At 36.9% G+C, this 20,575-nt stretch overlaps 1 protein-coding gene across 1 annotated transcript; it reads right to left on the bottom strand.

The window, feature by feature from the left end:
• Positions 1-6,651: 6,651 nt before the first annotated feature.
• On the bottom strand, positions 6,652-20,443 carry pitpnab (phosphatidylinositol transfer protein, alpha b). Its single transcript, XM_063013771.1, has 11 exons — positions 20,344-20,443; positions 15,623-15,653; positions 12,169-12,314; positions 11,854-11,945; positions 10,885-10,892; positions 10,360-10,434; positions 10,160-10,243; positions 9,358-9,435; positions 9,144-9,254; positions 8,205-8,327; positions 6,652-7,477 (listed from the first exon to the last, which is right to left on the bottom strand). The coding sequence occupies exons 1-11, from the start codon at positions 20,358-20,360 to the stop codon at positions 7,430-7,432; spliced, it is 813 nt and encodes a 270-aa protein (XP_062869841.1). The 5' UTR covers positions 20,361-20,443; the 3' UTR covers positions 6,652-7,429.
• Positions 20,444-20,575: the final 132 nt, after the last annotated feature.

Below are 20,575 nucleotides of genomic sequence, written 5' to 3'. Positions count from 1 at the left end.
TTTTACTTTTTCTGCTCAACCGATCGAGATCAGGCTTTGATGAATGACTGTTTAACGGTCTCAGAGCTTAGCTGGCATCATAATAGTGACAGATTTTTTCTCACAAAACATTCAAATTCTCTAAACACTCAAAAAATATATATAAAAAATATATAAGTTCAAGATTTACTCTCCTCTGTTGACTGAGTTCTTAATTGCTAACTGCCTCAATGTGACAACAGGAACACAAGATTTTGGTAGCAGTTGGTCTTATCCGATGTGTGCTAACAATATAATTGGCTCAAAACAGACCTTCAAATCAGTGAGTGTTCTGTAACTGTACTAGTCAATCCAACCGGATGGTGTCACAATGCTAATCCTTGTAATACCCTTATTCTCTAAAGTGATTATGCTCACATTCTTTTGGAAACCAAATCCTATAGACCAAAGGTTAGCATTAGGCTAAACAGCTTAGTGTATTTATATATTTATTGTTACAGCTGCACTGAGTTATTTTATTTCCATTAGTAAAGGTGGCCAATAACACAAAAGCCAAATTTATAGCGGAATTTTCAAAGCAATGGGTCCTAAAGTTTTACGCTGTAGTGAACATATGATCAGGACCATCCTGTCGTCTTTTTTTTACTTTCACTTTTATACAGAACAAAATCATCTGCTATGTTTTAGAGAACCATGAGCAGCCTAAGGTGATCTGGCATACTTCCAGATTAATGACCCCATACATACTGCTAAAATTATTTACAAGTACTGTGTTAAACACCAAGTTATGCAGTAGTCAAGAAGACAACAGCTGTCCCTTAGTCACTTTTGGTCCTTGGTTTATTGTTACCGTTTTCAATATTTTGTCCACCCCCCCGTACAAGAATGTCATACACCTAAAATGCAGTGACTATAAAAATGAGATTAATGGATGTAATAAATTATTCCTTTAGCATTGAAATGCTTTTAAAGCAAATACATTCTGGGACTTTAGTAAAGGTCAACACTGTTGGATTATCAGTGTACTGGTCTAAAATGCTGATCATATTAAACAGGATTGTATCAATTGGAGACATGGACATAAAATAATATGACATCAGCTGGCACAAAACACATTTAACCACTTATATTATTTTATATATAATGCTTGTAGTGCATATTATCACTGTGCATAAAACACATCTATACTGTGAGTCAAAAAAGGGACCTTTGTTTATTTGCCCATAACTTTGACAATTAAATTGTCGATTTTAAAATTATTTAACAGCCAGTGGCAGTCACAACTTCGTGCCTGTGTCCATGCAAAAGGGGGGAGGGTGGAATTTTGTACATTGTAACTTGCAATTGCAAAAACACATGTTGATGATGAATTATGGATCATAATTTCACATTTTATTGTACACAGTTAATTGTTTTCAATGATATCTTCATAGTAACGATTAAGGTGTGGTGAGCATTATAATAATCACTTTTTAATTCATCAATATTTGCCAAAGGTATGGGCAATGGTATAGAGATCCCTTTTTGATTCAGTGTAGATCCTGTTTTACTATAAAAATGTTGCAAGTGGCTGGAAAAATCCATAGATTTATTGGATTTATTATTACAATCCTTACACATTATTAAACAAAACATAAACAAAGCAAAACACATTTTTGTTGTATGTTTTTTGCTTTATAGCTACAAAACTGCAACAAAGTAAAAAACAATGTGACAAGATGGACAAGTCAACTTGGTTACTAACAGGATTTGAGTTTTGAAACAGTATCAGTAATTAAAACCTAAAATCTGATAGCAAGACAACACCAAATGAGACTGGCACAATTACTCATACTTGATTATGTATTGTATACAGATAATTAGTGGACAACACAGACAAGACGTTGCGTTTCCTGCTGACCTCAAAATACTTTAACACATTCTTGTATCTAACTTTCACTAAATACATAATTTCAACATTTTAAATAGTGCTATTTCACTTATAGTATCAGTATAAGTATACTAATTATAATCAGAAAGGGTCCTACCTGCATGTATGGTGTCTTCGTCTGCTTCGAAGATCTCTTGTATTCATTTTCTTTACCAGTTAGGAAGTGTGTGCTCTCGAGAAAATAAAATTCTGCCCTGTCTACTATCCTGTCACATGTTCTGCACACTATTGCCTTTTAAATGTCCTCTTTTATTGGTCAACGATGCTTGTCTTAAAAACAATGGGTTTGAATGGAGTGAATAGAGCTTCGAAACAATACACCTTTTCATTCTGTTTGTTTTATCTAGCAGGGATGAGGAGCATTAGGGTTCTGGGAATTGGTCTGGACAGAGTTTTGTGTGTTCTGTCTGTGCCCATGTGGACTTCCCTTGAGTACTTTGGCCTAAAAAAACTTTTGGGTAATATCTAAGATATAATAATTTAGTAGGATGTGTCCCCTAATGGTGTCTCTTATTTTTGCATATGTCATACATAATTGTTTCCGATTTTTAAGGGTGATGGGGTTCATTTTTTACAGCACTACTGTTACTCCCACTACTTGGGAGGACAGGAATTAAATAATAAAAATTGAAGGACTAAAATAAATAAAAGTGCCAGTGTACTGAAGCACAGAAATCAGCTGTGTACATTTACATTTTTTTTAAATGTACAAATTATGTAAACTTTTTTTTTCATTGTCTGTTTAATCACCAATTTATCCTGGTCAAGCTTGCAGTGGGTCTGATTCATTGTGGCAAAATGCAGGGAACAACCTGGACAGACAATTTCTAGTAGCTTCAGTTGGCCTGACTGCATGTCTATGGACTTGTGGGGGAAAACCAGAGAACCCATAGGAAATCCACACACACACACTGGGAGAACATGCAGACTCTACGCACATAGGATAGCTCTGAGGTGACAGCGCTACCCACTGCGCCACCGTTCAAACAAGGTTCGAGTTAATCTCACTACACTAAACCAAATCCTGATTAGACCAAATTTCTTGCATGTTGATAGGGGATTACACTTGTTTTCCCATGCACAAAATGAAGTCATTGTTTTCCAGCACCCATCAGAACCCTCTCTGTAATCTCTGATTGGGTAACGGATTTGTTCATTCCTGTATATGTGAAAGATAAATGTGTTAATGGTAACTGTATGGTTAATGCTATTCCTGTTTCTGTTATTCTACTTTAATAAAAACTATTGAAATAAAATATATATTTTTTTGCATTTTCTCCCTTTCTGCGTTATGCTTCCTCTCTACCGGTGCTAACCACCGCCCCGATTAAGGAGAGCGAACTGACACACACCCCCTCTGACACGTGAGCAGTAGCCGACTGCATCTTTTCACCTGCACAAGGAAAGTTCAAATGCCGATCAGCCTTGTGCATGGAGAGCCACACCCTGATCGACATTTTTCCTCCCTCTGTGCAGACGCCATCAATCAGCCAGCAGAGGTCGTAATTGCATCAGTTATGAGGTCCCTATCGGGCTCCTTTCTCTGGATGAACAACAGCCAAACGTTGTTCATATAGCTGCCCAGCCAGATGCGATACAATGTATTCGAAAACCCAGCTCTGGTGTGCTAGCGCATTTTACCGCTGCGCCACCTGAGCGGCCCAAAATAAAATTTAATTACAATTCACATTACATTTATCTATTATTTATAATATACATTTACTATAGTGGGAAGTGTTGGTCATTTCAATTTATTTACACTTTGCAAAGCATATTTATAGCTAGATTGGATGCTATCTAATAGCTAATTTCCCCAGGTGATGCCCTGTGATGGACTGGTACCCTCTAGGTTATATTTACACTTTTCACCCAATGCTTTCAGGATACGTAGCAGACCCTTTTTAACCCTGATTAGTATAACAGAGTTACTGACTAAATAAATTAATAACTAAAAATTTACAATCAGTACCTTGGGTCACTGAGACCTGGGTTTGATCGAGTCTGGCATGTTGTAAGCATGTACGCAATACCTCGTACCTCACAAAGACATGCAAAAAAGTTACAAGGCTACTCTAAAATACCACAAAGACCCTGAGCAGGATTAAATGAATTGTTCAGAATAACCAGGAAAATAATGTCCACCAGATTTTCTTTGAACAAGTTTATTTCACATCATCGGTGTAGTTTTATAGGAAGGTAAAATGACAAAAGGCACACATTCACAGGTAAAGAAAGCAAAAACAAATGACAAGCAACAAAGTGACATCAAACAAACATAATTTCTACAGAGAAAATAAAACACATTTCTATTTCTGGATTAGCTGATTTGTATAAACTTACATGACAGTAAAACATGGACTCGAATAACAACAGTGTCTTTTCACACCACGATCTGCTTCCTCCAGTAAGGTAGAGGAATCAGATTCTTTAATGTTTTACTTTAAGTACAATTCATTCCAAAGGTTCTGGATAAAAGCTGCCTTTTTGTACTGATCCAGGACCAGTTTATACTGTCTAAATGTCATATTTAAGTAAGTAATGGCAAAACGTATCTGATCTCAGACCAATAAAAAGTCACTAAAGTTAGAGTTAGTTCAGATTCTGACAACATAGTGCAAGTACGAGGACAATAAGGAAAAATATATATATTTTTTAACATCCTGCCAAAAAGGGGAAGTTGGGGGTATGGAAGAGGTCAGCTGTGGTGGGAAACGTGTTTTCTGAAAATGTATCTCTATGTTGCTCTGACTTCATAAACGGAACTGAATGGACGATACTGATTCCTGCAACAAAATTAGACTTTACTGGAATGCTGGAATCTAACCTAATCAGTTCCCCTGCATACACGACCCCACCACAGCGATTGGTGTCATCTTCTAAAGGATTGGCAGGACAGTCAGACGTCTATATATATTTATGTTTGTTCATCTACATATATTTATATACTATGTACAATTCAATACATACAACCCATACCCATACATCTCCATGATTCTTAGGGTCAGAGGAGTGGTGGAGTATTGCTGATGGGTTTGTACAGTGTCGGATGAGAAAGCCAGTGTACAGCTTAGCAACTGGCAACCTTCAATCCATCTCAAACATCAATCAAATACTTCTGACCCTGGTACACATTCTGCTTTAGAGAAAAGCCAGTCTGATTAAACGGACCAGAGTCCGTTTCAATCCGGATAAGTGCTTCTACTTGGCGACATTCTGAGAAAAGTATGGATTGTTGGCTAGCACACAGATGAGTTTCATGATGAATTCAAAGTAAGAGATGAGAAATATAGATGTGAGCATTATTGCTAAAACCTGGATAAAAGTTGCCCTTTATCTGTTTAAAAGATAAGAAGGTAAGAAGGGTAGGTTGCCACTTAGAACACTATTAAACAACCTTTACATGTGGACAATTAGGACTAAACCGTACTCACAAGAAACGTCAACCATTAATTCAAAGCCGTACAATGGACAGCTAGAACAAAAAGAGATAGAACACCTAAGACTTGACATCTGAACACCATTTTGCTGCTATAAGAGCCTCCACTCTCCTAGGAAGGCCTTCTATTCATGTGCAGAATAGCTGAAACTTGCTACAACTTAGCCACAAGAGCATTAGTGAGGAAAGTTTCAGTTTATTCAAACTTCAGTTTAAAAAAGGCAAAAGGCCTTCCCTAAACTCTTAAACACTAGACCTGCATTATGAATTGTAGCAGTACAAACCAAGACATAAAAACCCCAGACATAGTGCTGTACAACTCACATACACAGTTGGTTAATAACTGCAATGATTTGGAGCTTGTGGAGCTGATCTCACATGCAGCTTCAAGTATCTGAAGCTCCTGTCAAATTGCTGTGTTGAGATTGCTCCAGAGGCAGTTTGGAACTCAAAAGTAAGTGTTACCTTTGGTTGGCAGAAATTTGACTGACTGACTGGCTGACTTGTTGTGAAGATGGCATCTGAACTAATTGCCTTCTTGAGTACGACCCACCCAGTGTATTGCCAGTGTCTGTTTTTAAGCTTACAAGTGTGTATGTCTGATTTTAAGCTCCTAATCAATTAAAAGAGGTATTTGCATCATTTTGGCCATGAAGCTTATTTTCAGTGCTAGGAACTATTAGAAGTTAATAAAATCTGATAGGTGTATATTCCTATTCATATTTTTATTATTATTTTGTTACTATTATTATTGTTATTATTTTAAGTCACATAAGTGGTCCATTACATTAGCCAACCAAGCTATGACTGGCTATTGCTGAGGGGGATGTGGCCTAAGCCCTTTGATGGACTGGTTGCCCTGTTAAGGATGTTCCTACCTTGCCCCAAGGGTGTCTTGGTAAAACTAGACCCATTGTGACCCTGACACAAAGGAAGGCACAGAGCAATAAGTTTAATGTTCTTTACAGGTGACCTTCACTTTTGAATACCTTTAGGGCATTTTTAAATTAGAATGTTTCTGAAGCTATTCTGGGATTGTATTAAAAATCTGTGGTTACCTCAGGCTTTGTAAATTATTGGAAATAAAAAAAAATATGGATCACCTACATCCAACCAATACAACACAGAGAATAATGAACTTAGCTTTAGCTACAGTCTCAAAAATAAATGTGCTAAAATATACCTTTGCTTGTTGCTGAGGTGGTTTGTATATTCTGATATGGAAAAATACATATAAAGTGCAACAGAATATCATGTATCATCTTTAATAAGATTAAGAGATGCTAAATAATTTTTCTAAAGGAACCACCTCACTGACAAGCAAAAGTACATTTCATTACTTCTGTTCTTAAGTGTAGTTCCAAAAGAATTCCTCACACCACCTTAAATATACAGAAAATATAATGAATGGTTTTTAAGAACTATAGTTTACACGATGGCAGAACATTAATAAGGAAAGTCAGCTTGGTCCTCGAAACACATCTGAGAATGAACATGATAATATTTATGATAAAAAATTGTTCACACAGCTCTGACAACCCCCTTCCTAATATGTATAGATATATTTATCTCATTTTTGTTTCTTCATATAAATAATCACAAAAAAACACAATGTTTGTCTGTTGGTTTTGTTCCACTTGCTAACTTTAGCCTGGTCAGACAAGGAGAAATGAACAATAATAATAATACTATGTATTATTTTAGGGTGGCGAAGTGTAATGTATTATTTTACATTAAAACAATAACATTTTATAACAGATTTTCATCCTGTTTGTCTGAAGAGCGACGCCGCTGGTGTCTACAGAACTGAGAGCTATAGAGACACATAGAGATCAACATCCTATGTACTACGTATGAAAGTAGGTAAAAGACAAAAGACAAAATACGTGGGGTTTAAAACTTTCACAATCATATAACATGAGGCCAGTAATTAATTAAAATCAAGTCTTGTGTTTTAAGGGTTTTTTTCTAACATGTGACAACAGGGAAAGCCTATACTGTATTTTCGTGATACCGCAATGTGGCCGGCACCTCTGTCACACACCAATACAAACAGCAGCACACTTCATCTATATACAGAAGGTTCAGTCTTCAAGAGCCACCATCCCTTTTACAGGGTCCTTCACTCTCATCTGTAGGACGAAGACAAAAAAATGGTTTATATTATTGTCCTTTATTTATTAAAATTGCATAAAGTTAAAAATTATCCTAAATTGTACTGTACAATTTTCACTTATAGCTGTGTCTTTATTTTTAGTAAAACTTTATGATTAAACAGACAGCACGGTCCCCTCACAGCAAGAAGGGCTTCAGCAGTCAAAGTACTGGACTAGTAATGACTGGTTGAAGCCCCACCAGTACCAGGTTGCACTTTACCTTCAATTGCTTGGAGTGTATACAAGTATGTCAGTATACTCTCCACAAAGCAGTGATAGAAGGTCAACCAAAGCTCCATAACCAGGTTTTTCCTGAATGCGCTCAGAAAATAACCTTTTGTTGAGCTAAATAAATGCTACATTAAGTAATTAGATGTTTTGTTTAGACATAGGTTTCAGGATACATGTGTACATTTGTTATTAAGCCTTACTTATCATGGTATAACAATCATTACAACTATCATTCTGTAACATTATTTTGAACATTATTTTAAAACATCAGGTATGCGTCCAAATATTTACGCATCTGAGGGGTTGATTTCAAAGCTTTTTTTCAAAAAATCACTTGCCCTAATAATTAATTGAATAAACAGCTTTCATTTCCAGCCATTTATCTGGAAACTGGTTTTACACATTACATTTCCCAGTAAATAACCAGTTAATACTTCAGTAAACATGCATGTGTGCATGTTCTGTCACTCACCTCATCCAGCTCCTTTCTGGTCTCCTCCTCCATCCGGCGAATGTCATCCATGTTCAGTTCGATCCAGTGATCAATCCAGCAGAAAAGCTGCCGATGGAAATTGGTAAACAAGCGCTTCTCTTGCTATTGGCCAGAGAGAAAAATGGAAAAAGAGAAAGTGAGAGAGAGACAGATAACAGGATTAGACAGTGTTATACCTTGGGGTGCGTGTGTTTCATACATTTATCATTCATTTATCCTCATAGAACTGATGCCACCTTAAAAACACTGGCCACAAGGTAGGAATACACCCTACACAGGGTGCCAATCAGTCACATGGCCAGGCATCTAGGGAAGTCAGACAAGGGTATTTTCTATCTGCCGCTGCATACTGCCACCTCAAACACTGGCTAACGTGCCAGCTGAGCGGTGGGGAGACTCGCATGAAGGTTAGAGTGACACTTTGTACGCAATAAAGCTCTGCGTGAGCCCTCACGGCTGACCAGTGAATAAGAGGTTGCCAGCTATAACTGTGCAGTTGTGGGAGCAGGACAGCTGGACACGGGACAGTCTGCAGCAACTAGTTTGGAAGATAAAGGGGGAACTCACTCTAATCAATCAATAAAAATAAACTTATGTACTGTGTTATGGAAAAATTAGATTTTATGCTACATGTCTGTCGTTAAGCTGTCGTAAGCAGATAAGAAACAACAGTTAGCAAGGAATAGAGGTTCCAAAGTCCAACATCCAATGTAATGTGACCAGAGCAGTATAAAGAGAGGCACACAGTTCTGTTCCTTGTTCTTCTGCTATTCCACTGCTGTAAGAACCCACAATCGTGCCAATAAATTCTTCCAATCCAGTCAACTGTAATCTTTGTTTTCATTTATTATAGTGTTTATCATTTTTTCACTATAGCCAAAACTCGAATCTATAAAACTTTAATCCACATAAACTCACCTTTTGAATGAAATTCTCTACTTTGTTTTGCAGTCCCCACCACTTGAACTTGACCGTTACCAGTTTGTAGGCACACATGTGTGGACATTCTGTCTTTTTTGGCAATTCTTTCTGCAACCACACAGACACACACAAGCACAAACCCACACTGTATTTAAAATCATGCTTTAAAAAGAAATATTTGGGAATTTTAATTAAAGGAAAGTCTGTTTACCCTCCAGTCAGGTCCCAGGGGCCCTCGACCAGTCTTGGCAGATTTGTACTTGGCTGGGTCTTCATCTGGTTTGTAATCCTGAGGACAGCAGTAATAGTTTATACCTCTCAGGTTAAAGCACAACATCATATTTCAGCAGTTCCGTTTTGCTGCTTCAGCAAAATGACTGATTAGGGATAAAAAGCAACAACGCAGGGACTACCACCGAGCCAGCCCTGTATTACTCTGTGTCTGTACTCTGTATTAATCCCAGTGCTTAAGGTACAGAAAGAGAAAAATAAAGAACATAATTTTAATTTCATGTCGTTGTTCCAATCACATGACAGGATGAAGGCCAAAGCTAGCACCATGTTTTATTTGCATACCCCACTTCTGACAAAATAAGGACATTTTGTAAAACTGTAAATTCTCTTGAACATTTATTTATCTGTAATTAGTACAACTCCTGACCAATGTGTTTACATTTACTAAATGCTCAACTCAAAAATAGACAAAAAACACCATTTGATATAAAAATATTTTTTACATACATACAAAGTAATAATTATGGTGATTGACATTGATATGAATTACCAATCAATCAGCTTTTGTATTAATTAAAGTAAGATTTTATCAGAAAAGGTTTATGCAACTGTAAAAACTTTGAGACTAACCCCTCCTATTGCTTCCATGTAAAATAATCACGTTTGTTTAAAACTGGAGTTAAAATAACACTTCAATAGTGTTTTACCTTTGCAAAGCATTAAAACAACCAAACATTGACATCCAATTTATTATTTTCTATCCATAAGCCGGTTCTTACCTTTGGCTCTACCTGACTCCTGTCAGCAATATCAATATACACAACATCAACCTTTTTCCAGGTATCAGGGTCCAGACCGTGTACCTGAAAACACAGAGCAAAACACACTCAGTTCCTCTGACAGAGGGTTAACAAAGCCAGAGCTCATGCCAGCAGTGACCTTTCAGCTTAATGTGGGGGGTCACAGAAACTGTACTTACGTTCTCCTGATGCCCCATGTCGGGTTTATGCCATGTCTCTATCTTAATGAGAAAATTCTCTTTCATGTACTCGTTCTACAAGAGAAGAGCATCAGTCGGTCAAAATAGATTTGTACATGAAGATAATACTGATTTTGTATCAACATTATTTATAAATATATGGTTGACATTCTCGTACCGCAGATACAAGATATATTATACTTTTTATCTGTGACTGTATAAACTGCCATTGTCTTGACAAGAAATATTGCTGATGTACTTGATGGTGGATGTGTGATGGTGAACTGTTTGGACAATTATGTTTAAAATAGAGTTCTTAGCTTGTTGCCTATTTGTACTAGAGTAGGGAAATGTTTACTGAGGAATATACATAAGCAGTACAGTAAGTCACTCTGAATAAAGCATTTACTAAATTAAAAGCTGTAAAAATGTGTGGCTTGTGTGTGTGTGTGTGTGTGTGTGTGTGTGTGTGTGTGTGTGTGTGTGTGAAAGTGTGTGTGTGTGAGATGAAGATCATGTACTCACTGTGATGACTGCAGAAAAGGGAGAGCAATGCAAATAAAGAAAAACACATCAGGTATTTTATATTCCACAAATTACAGAAATGTATGGAGTGATCAATATAAAGTATTTTTTCTACAGTGTAATCTCCCCCCCCCCCCCCCCCACGTTCTGATTACTTGTTCCTTCATATTTGTTACACTGAATTTTTGCAGATCATTACACAAAATGAATTTGAATAAAACAACCCACTTTGTAAAACATTTTTTTAAACTAGGAGACAAAGTCATATAGCACTGTTAACAATCTTTACAAAACTGTCCATGACTGTGTAACGAGTAACTACCATTTCTGTCATAAATGTAACCAAAGTGTGTAAAACATGATGTTAAAAATCCAAATAAATAAATAAATAAATAAGCTATTGCTAAACTTAGCTAAATAATTTAAGCCAGCAGTGTATAAGTCTCACTTATGCAGTCAGCTAAACACTAAGGGACCGTTTAAGCTTACTGTTATAAGCCATGTGGGACTGGAGAGCCATTATTTCGAAAAGGATGAAACTTAGAACAGTGTAAAATCTACCAGGAGTGGCTGATTTGCTAAAACTTCTCCAGGCCCCCTTTGCAACTCATTCAATTCACATAGTCAGAATAGACCACAAAAAAAAAACATCTTACCCAAGCAAAAATAAGTTTTAGTGAAGCATTTAGAAAAACCTCACAGGAAAAACACTGCTGCTCATTTGACATTTACAAAAACAGCCCCTGGATAATCCCTATACTATGGGATAATGTACTATATAAGGACTTATGACAATTTGACTTTCCTGGCTGGCAAATGTACCATTATGTGTGTGTGTGTGTGTGTGTAAGTGTGTACAACATTAGAATGACCTGAGTTCCCTGTACTGTAACTCCACTCCCACTCTGCTCAGTCGGTTAATTATTTAACAGTTAGACAGAGCTAGATGAGGAGGGCTGAGTGGAATACCTGTGCGGCAGTATGGGTAGGCGTTCCAGGCTTTTTCGTGAATGTTGAGAGCTGACGCTGGTGCCAACATTCGCACAAAGGATGGAACTTTACTAAAAAAAAGGGTCAAAGACAGCCTGTTATCTGACAGCATTTATTTAATACAACTACTACTACTAATAGTAATACTAACAATACTACTGCTACTAATACTACTACTACTAATAATAATAAAATCAATAATTATCTAGGGCAGGTGGAATGCCTTTATTGGAGATACTTTTCAGTTAATGAATGTGCTAAAAAAGTTATGTGTGCATGTATATGATAACTCACCTCTGCAGATGATAGATTTTGTGTGTGTACTGGCCTTTTTCTCCATCTTTCTCATATGGTTCATTCTTCAGGACCTCGACACCCTCTCCTCCCCCTGTCTCATTCTTACTGGCCTCTGCTACTGAGTACAGCTGACCTACCTGATACTACACAACACACAAACACACACAGGGTCATTACATAAAAGCACCACAGGTGAATGCAGGGTAAATTACTACTATTATTATTAATAATGGTTATTAATGGGGGACCAGTCTTATTGGATAAAAATTCATTAGAGTAATATCAAGAAGGTACAACAGTAATAATTTGCCTGATATTTGAAAGAAATTGGATCGCTCAAATTTTGTGAATTTTTTGTATTGTTTGTAGAAATCAGAAATATAGAATACAGAAATACACACAATTAAAACATTAACAAAGTTTAATTATAATAAAAGAGGAGAAGCAAAAAATACATACAGGAATATATGATTAATTAAAAAATATATATACAACAATATGGATATAGATATAAAGAATGTGATCCTCTGCCCATTTTTGCTTCTCAAAGACTCTTTTTGTTACCAAATCATGATTATAATCACCTGGTAACATCACCTGTTTGAAAGCATATCATCGGGTTTTTTTAATTATTATTTTTACGTCAGTACTAGCCCTAAATTGGCCCTGTCCCAATTTGGTTGTTATGTGTTGCATGTATAACAAATGAGTGTATATAAGGAAGAGTTTGCATGTTCTCCAGTGTGCCCCGTTTCAACAGTGTGCTACGGTTTTCTTCCACAGTCCATATCATGATTTGTCTGATCAACTTTATTTCTTCAATTCATTTGTTACACATGCACCACATTCCAAATAAAATTGGGACAGGGCCAATTTAGGGCTACATCCAGCAAATATTAAAAAAAAAACAATTATAAAGAAAACAGAGAAAGAGAGACGATGGATGGATGGATGGATGGATGGATGGATGGATGTGGGTGGGTGGATGGATGTGGGTGGGTGGATGAATGGATGGATAGATAGATGGTTTTTTTCTTCCTTTCTTCCTTTTTTATGCTTTTTTTTCCATATCCAAACAAAACAATAAGCAATAGCTCCTTTCACTCCATGATCATCTTTAACACTTATAAATGATCCTATGATTACATACAGAGCACTGAGTGTGTACCAGGTACGTATGTATTAAAATAAGTAGAAGTGTAGGCAGCAGGAAGAATAAATGTCATTGTGTAAATAAGTTGTGTCCTAGTGAAGGGAGGCTCGGGGCTTTGTTCGACTAAGCTAGTTTTACTGAGCTGAAACATTTTGCTGTTAGTCCTGGAAAAAATTCCATCTAGCGGCAGTTAAGGGCAACTATTTACCTCCTGCATGTATCTAAGAGAGTCTGAGGTTGATAACATGGTTAAATATAACACACGCTTGTCCACACTATAGGTAGCATTATGCATGTGATGTGAGACCTTGCACTCAGAGGTAATACTCATGCTGGGCATAACCAGTTACCTCTGGGTCAGGAACACACACAGGCAACCATCCTATAGTGACTTAAGCAAAGGTGAAACAACAGCCGATGTAAACTGAGAAATAACGTAACTGAATAAAGAACGAGCCTGTATAGATAGATCTTGTGTACTCGCTGTTGTGTGTGTGCTCGGGACAGACGCTGAGGAAGCGATGCAGACTATACTATTTTTAGCACCCCCGTCCACACAGCACCGGCCAAGGAGAAGCAAAAAAGAGGGGGGGTGTGCAGGGAAGCATCTTCAGTTGCCTTTATTTTTAGTGCTGATCCGAGGATTTCATGACACTACGATAGGGAGGCAGAGACTGAATCACAAAGAAAGAATAAGATCCTGATGTTTAAAATAAAAACAGGAACACCCTATATTGGATGTAAATGCATGAATATGATTCTTTTTCATTTGGTGTGTGCATGAGTTTGTGATCTCATAGAGCCTCAAATGCATCATCCTGGCCCGACCAATCAAATGCTACGTTCTCACCAATCCCAGGCCACTAGCATTGCATGTCACTGTGCAGCCTTCACACACTGGCAGAATATTGTGCAACAACGGAATTTATAGATCTTTTACTAAAATAGAAGGATTAGGCTTTGGAAAGTGGAAAGTTTTAATCAGCTTTTTATGCAACAACTATGTCATGTGTCATATTGTTTTATAATACATATACGTATATTATACATATTACTTCTTGTGTGTGAGTGGAGTGTGCTTTTTTTTGGCAATTATTATTATTATTAATATTATTATTATTTTGGCAGCAGGTAGAGTAGGTTCAGCATGGCAACTTGGACTGAACCTTAGGACCAGGGCTCAGTTCTTCCCTCTGATCACTGTCTGTGAGAAGTTTGGTATTTTTTGACTGGGTTTCAGTGGGTACCTTTCTTCCATGGGAGGTCTCCTTCCATGTCAAAGTTAAAAAAGAGCAGCTATTTAAAAGCACATGTGAGTCCCCTCATAATTTATCTATCATATCATTAGCCATGTTCACATGCAGCCTGATCATTCATTAATAATCTGACTAATAGCTCTATCATATTAAAATACATCCATGTATACACTTGAATCGGAATAAACTCGTTAGATTGTGTCCATTCTGAATACAATTTCCATCCGATTAAAGAAGGCTAAAATTATCCTTTAAATAAATTAATAAATAGAAGAATAATAGCCATGTAAACACCTGTAAACACCTGTATCTGAATACATCCCCAATCTCAATGTTTAAGTACGTTCTGCACATGTGCATTTGCATCATAGTGAACAAAATTTAGCATGGCAGAAGCAAAATTGGTCTGCACAAGAGACAAGGTTTATAAATGTGCAGGGCGTGACATCTTTTCCTCTCGCCGCTTCTTTAATAAGTGAATGTAAAGTATGTTTTCCTGAGTCTGCAATTTAAAAATATGGTATAGTTTGCTGACCCAGTAATTAATACTGGTAAGCACATAGATAAACATCTATAATCTTTTTGGTTTGTAAAGTAGACACACACCAAGGACACACCAAGGCAAGGACAAAACCCATTCAAAACCCATCCCAACTGCCCAAAGAAGAGCAGTGATTTTGAAAATCTTGTCACACTTTGGGTTATAAATGTAACTTGAATAAAAGATAATACTGGACTTTTAGCTTTTAATGTTTGATAGATTACAGAAAATAAACATACATCATTTCAAATAAACAAATTAAGTATGGACGATGAAGTGAATATGGTCACGTTGCTTGTAGGTGCTTTTAACCATTTGAAGGCTTTAGACTGGACACAGTGTATTTTTAAAAGAACCAGTTCAATGGTTTTACTTACTGGTACACAAGTACAAAATCCCAACACGGGTGTTTATGCAGTCATTACAGTACAAAATTCTGCTTAACATTGCATATGCACACACACACGCACACACACAAGTCAGCGTGCAGTTGGTACTTACCTCCTCCACAGAAATGGGTAGGATCACACGACTGAAATGAAAAGAGAACAAATACAGATCACAAACAAGTCAGAACAAAATGAACGAATTCATCATTAACAAATTAATCACTGTAACCATCAATACCATCATTACCATCATAACCAGTATTTCACTTTGTCCATCACTGTCAGCAAGTGTTACAGTGCAATTATTCCTGTCACAACAGTCAGGAAAGTTCAATGCATTTGTATAAGCTGTTTCTATCATGTAAAACCGGCTTTTGTTATTATTTCTTTTTGCATGCATCTGTCTACAATATTATGACCAACCCAAAAAAGTATATAACAATGATGCATGCCACGGTCAAGTATATATTAAATATACAGTATTTAGACTCCACAAGACTCACAATGTTGCCAAACAATGTAGAACAATGCCTTTATTGTCACTGCACAGTGTACAACGAAATTTTTGAGCGGCTCCTTGAGGGTACATGTATGTTCACACACACATTTATTTACAAATAAATATATACACATCTAGATACAAAAATACAGGTGTGGGTTTTAAAGAGCTTTAAAGAAAGAAAGAAAGTTATTGCACAATCCCTATAAATTGCACATTATGCACTAGAATGCTACCTTATTATATAATTTATATATTATCGAACCCAGAGGCGGTGTGATGGCCCTTTTACATATAAGTCTCCACATTTGGACCCACACTGAGTGCGGGCTATGTAACTGGTGGAGTGCAAGTTTTGCTGTCACCAGCTTGTTCTGGGTGGCCTTACTTTTCTCTTTTTCTAAAAACAGGGTTGTCATAGGCGCTCTGAGCACATTGCCATATTATAACAACAGTTTCCATTTCATATTTAATGTAGTTTCCCTTTTTTATCCATTTTCTGTTGCAGGCTGCGGATGAATTTGTGTCTTTCATTTGTTACTTGGTTTCCGATATTTTGGCCACTGCTTTCATTTTCCCATTATCCACTTGTTTGTGGCTTTTAAGGCACAGTATTGTTCAGCCTTGGTTAACTATCTTGCAGGTACAGGGCTATGTATCGCACTTTACTTACAAGGTGTGACCCAACATGTCACTGTTTTTATTAGCATTTTAAATAAAGTACTTTCTGAGGTTTGTGAATCTTACACAATATTGTTTAAGGCCATATTTGCATATAATACAGAAAAGCAGATCTAGCTTAAACCTGGAAATATATACACTGTTTATTTACTGAACTTAATTACTTTCATTAATTTTGTATAGGCTAAGGCAGCTGGTCATAACACACGGGTAGTATTTGAACTTGACTTACTATTTAGTACAGTAGTACGCAGCACCACTGTTTTAATCACTACTATTAATTTTAGCTCTTTTCACCATATGTATCATAATTACAAAATTGGATTTGACTCTTGCAAGTATTTCGATGTGATTTAAACAATGCCTTGATAATTTCAAACTATAATGATCATCCCGCTGTCTTGCTAATTCTATTTAATTCTGCTTTTTATCTCCTCCTCCAGTTGGACATCCAGTTTACTTTGTACTGCCTGCATTTTTCATCAATACTCTTCAGGAGTAAGTCGACACCGGCAGCTCACCGGCTTTGAACTCTCCAGTTCCATTCCCATCCCCATCTTATGACATTAAACACCACACTTTTCCTCACGGCTTTACCGCCATACGCAGGCTCACTCCTGACACAAAGTGTGCTGAGTAGTTTAGCGGTTGTGCTTAGTGTTTCTCAGAAAAGAACGCTTAAAGTCTGCAGGTGTTGTGATGTACCGTTTGCAGCAGAACAGCGTGAGTCACCTTGGCTGTCCAAACGCCTGTAAGGCTGCAGAATTACGTTTGGTATGGGAGATCCGGTGTCTCTGTGTCCGTCTCCTTCTGCATTATGAATGTCTGACTGAACTGTAGTTCCCGACTGACTAAAACAAGATGTATCATGCTAATTGTTTTATTGACAGAGTTACAAATTATAGCCATAAGAATTTAAGTGACGTAAAATGAATAGATTTAAATATTTCCAGTTTTAAAACACAAGATCATCACTAAACATCATACAGTAAATGATCGGAAGCATTTGGACACCCTACCTAATTGTTGGGCTCATGTGTTTTATTCACACCTAGTGCTACCAGGCAAATAAAATGAATAAGAAATATGAGATATATGCTTCCAACTTTGCAACAACAGTTTAGTAAAGGTCCTTTCTTGTTTTAGCATGACTGTACCCCTTCATCACCCACTTTTAAAGCTGTAAATCGAATCAATCAAGTGTTTACATTTGTTACCAACCAAGCATAAACCCATAACGTAATGGGCGCACACTATAAGCAAACCTGATTCCCATGCTAGTCGAGCACAGTTTGATGATTTCCTAGCTGTTACATGTTTACCATACCTGAGTATTTACTAATACGCTGTATGAAAAAGCCAGAAATAGATATATCACCACATTTGCTGGACTGTAGCCATTCAGGTCTTTGTGCATATTGTTATTATAATTTTATAAAGTGCACTTAAAAAGTTTTTGATGGTAGCAAAGAATTTCATCTCATTACTACCTTGATAAAGAAATTTCTGTGCTACGAGGTCAATAAATATGTAACAAATTAAATTGGATAATTCCTATAATTTAGCCACTGTTGCTGTTGCTGTTGCTAAATCCCAAGTCTTTAAAATCACAATCTCCTCTCTTTACAAATGCACACAAGCAGTATTATGTTTTACACCTGTTAAATCAACAAAGCCATAACAAACTAACACATGTGCTGCTATGTTAAGACTGAATCATCCCAACACCTGAGTTATTTAGTTGGTTTGTTTTGTAAGAACTGATGAACATAGATACATTGCCAGGCAGAACAGTTAATCAACATTCATTAAAGCTCAATCACACCACTATATTTTACTTTTATAAATACACTTATTAACAAATCAAATGTGGATATGATAACTTTGCACATCTGTAAGGGTGCTATTAATGCTGATGGATATTTGCACATTTTAAATCAACACACTATAGTAGTACAGTATACTTTCGTCTAGAATCTTGTTAAAAGATTTTTTATCATGAAAAAAACAAAGCCACATTCTGCATGTTATACAGCTGAATGGCTGCTAGACTGGCCGGCCTGCGGTATATACCTGTCTTCCATGGAAATGGGAAAAATGACAAAAAGAAAGATGGAGAAAGATGGAGAGAATGGCAAAAATTCACTTTTCAAAAAGCATCACTTGGTATTCTCACAACTTAAATGATTTATTGTTTTTATTATAATTCTAAATGTGTGCCAGTCCCAGCTTTTCTAAAACCTGTTCAAATTTTTAAACATGTATCAAATTTGCTACAGGCATAAAAATATAACGTTTTTAAGGTAACATGAAATGTTTCACCCAGTTTTCAATTTAACTCGTGTTAATGTTTGTAATAGTTATTAGAAGGGTTCACACCGTTTCCACTCTAAACTGTGAATTATTGATTACTGTAATTAATAAAGATATAAGATGTGCATTAGTTGGCAGATTGTGTCTGTTGTTATGACGTGGATGAATCTCAGGTTCCATTTTATTAATAAATAAGTTAAAATCTCGTTCTGAATCATTCCAACAGGATTCAGCTGTTTCTTTTACCTGTATGTATGTACATATTTGATGGGAATTAGAATTAGTCCTGGTCCTGGTCCAGAGTGTATCTCACTATGAATGCCCTTTAATAACGGGTAATCCGTGACGTCACGACGTCGTGTCGCGGATGCCCTAGCTGAACGCGAGTCATAGAGGCCACGACTCTAACCGTATTGATACTAAAACACTGTATTAATACTACTAATACTTCCAACACTAAACACTGTAATGTGTTAAAACTGAGTAGTTAGGAAATAGCTTATTGCTCGGGTAGCCATAACCTGCCTGTATCAGTATCTCATCAGTAGAGACTAAACGGACCAATCACAGGCCTGCTCAGCCTCCCACACTTTGTACACGAATATTAAACGTATAATAATATTATATGATATTTATTTATTATAAAATTATTCTAATTAAGCCTGGTAAATGATGAAAAATTCCCCAGTCTGAAGGTTTTACCAGAGACAGGGGGATTTTGCCTCGGTAATGACCTTGATAGACTAAATGGAATGCCTGCTCGAGCTCGAGCCTACAGAACGGATGGTTTAGCATGTTAGCATGCCGGTATGTACCTGTGTTTGGCTATGTTTGGTTATAATATGTTAATATAATAACATAAATATTAAACATTGTCTCACATGTTTCCCGTCAAAAAGAATCCAATCAGAGCAAGCTGCTAAATGTAGAATTTGTTAAGACTATTCCAGTGCATTAATGAACCCCATATCGACAAAACCTGTGGCTTAATGGGCCTTTGGACTGGTTTACTATCACTAACATAATGTTAGTAATAATGTGTCTTAGCCACTGAAATAAGATAAATGCTTAGACCTTGGACTAAAAATAAAACATGTCAAACACCCCCTGCCTTCCTCCTGACAAGCTTTTAGAAAGCCGAACGCACCATATACACGAGTTCTCTGTTAATAAAACAGTGTTTTAATTCGTTTTGATGCACCTCATATTAATATAAATAACATCAGTTACTGTAGCCGTGGCCTGGATGAGCTCAGTCCATCTGCTCTCCAGAGGAGAGGCTGCTGCTGCCATCCAGCACATCATGTAGTCAAATACAAACACTAAAAGCGCACACTTACAATTCTTTAATCAGCATCTTTCTGATGGTCTGTGAGGGATGAGAGCAGTAGGGTCGGATTCGATCGGTTCCTCGGTGAAGCGCGGTCTCTTTACGGTACAGTTCAGATCAGCAGCGGCGCTTCTGTATCATTCTAGCAGCAGCAGCAGCAGCGGCTCTCTCTCTCTCTCTCTCTCTCTCTCTCACACACACACACACACACTAATCACACTGCCTCAAACCATGACGTAGCA

The sequence above is a fragment of the Trichomycterus rosablanca genome, chromosome 18 (assembly GCF_030014385.1).
Source record: "Trichomycterus rosablanca isolate fTriRos1 chromosome 18, fTriRos1.hap1, whole genome shotgun sequence".
Taxonomy (NCBI): Eukaryota; Metazoa; Chordata; class Actinopteri; order Siluriformes; family Trichomycteridae; genus Trichomycterus; species Trichomycterus rosablanca.
This window is presented reverse-complemented; position numbering and strand designations above follow the sequence as displayed.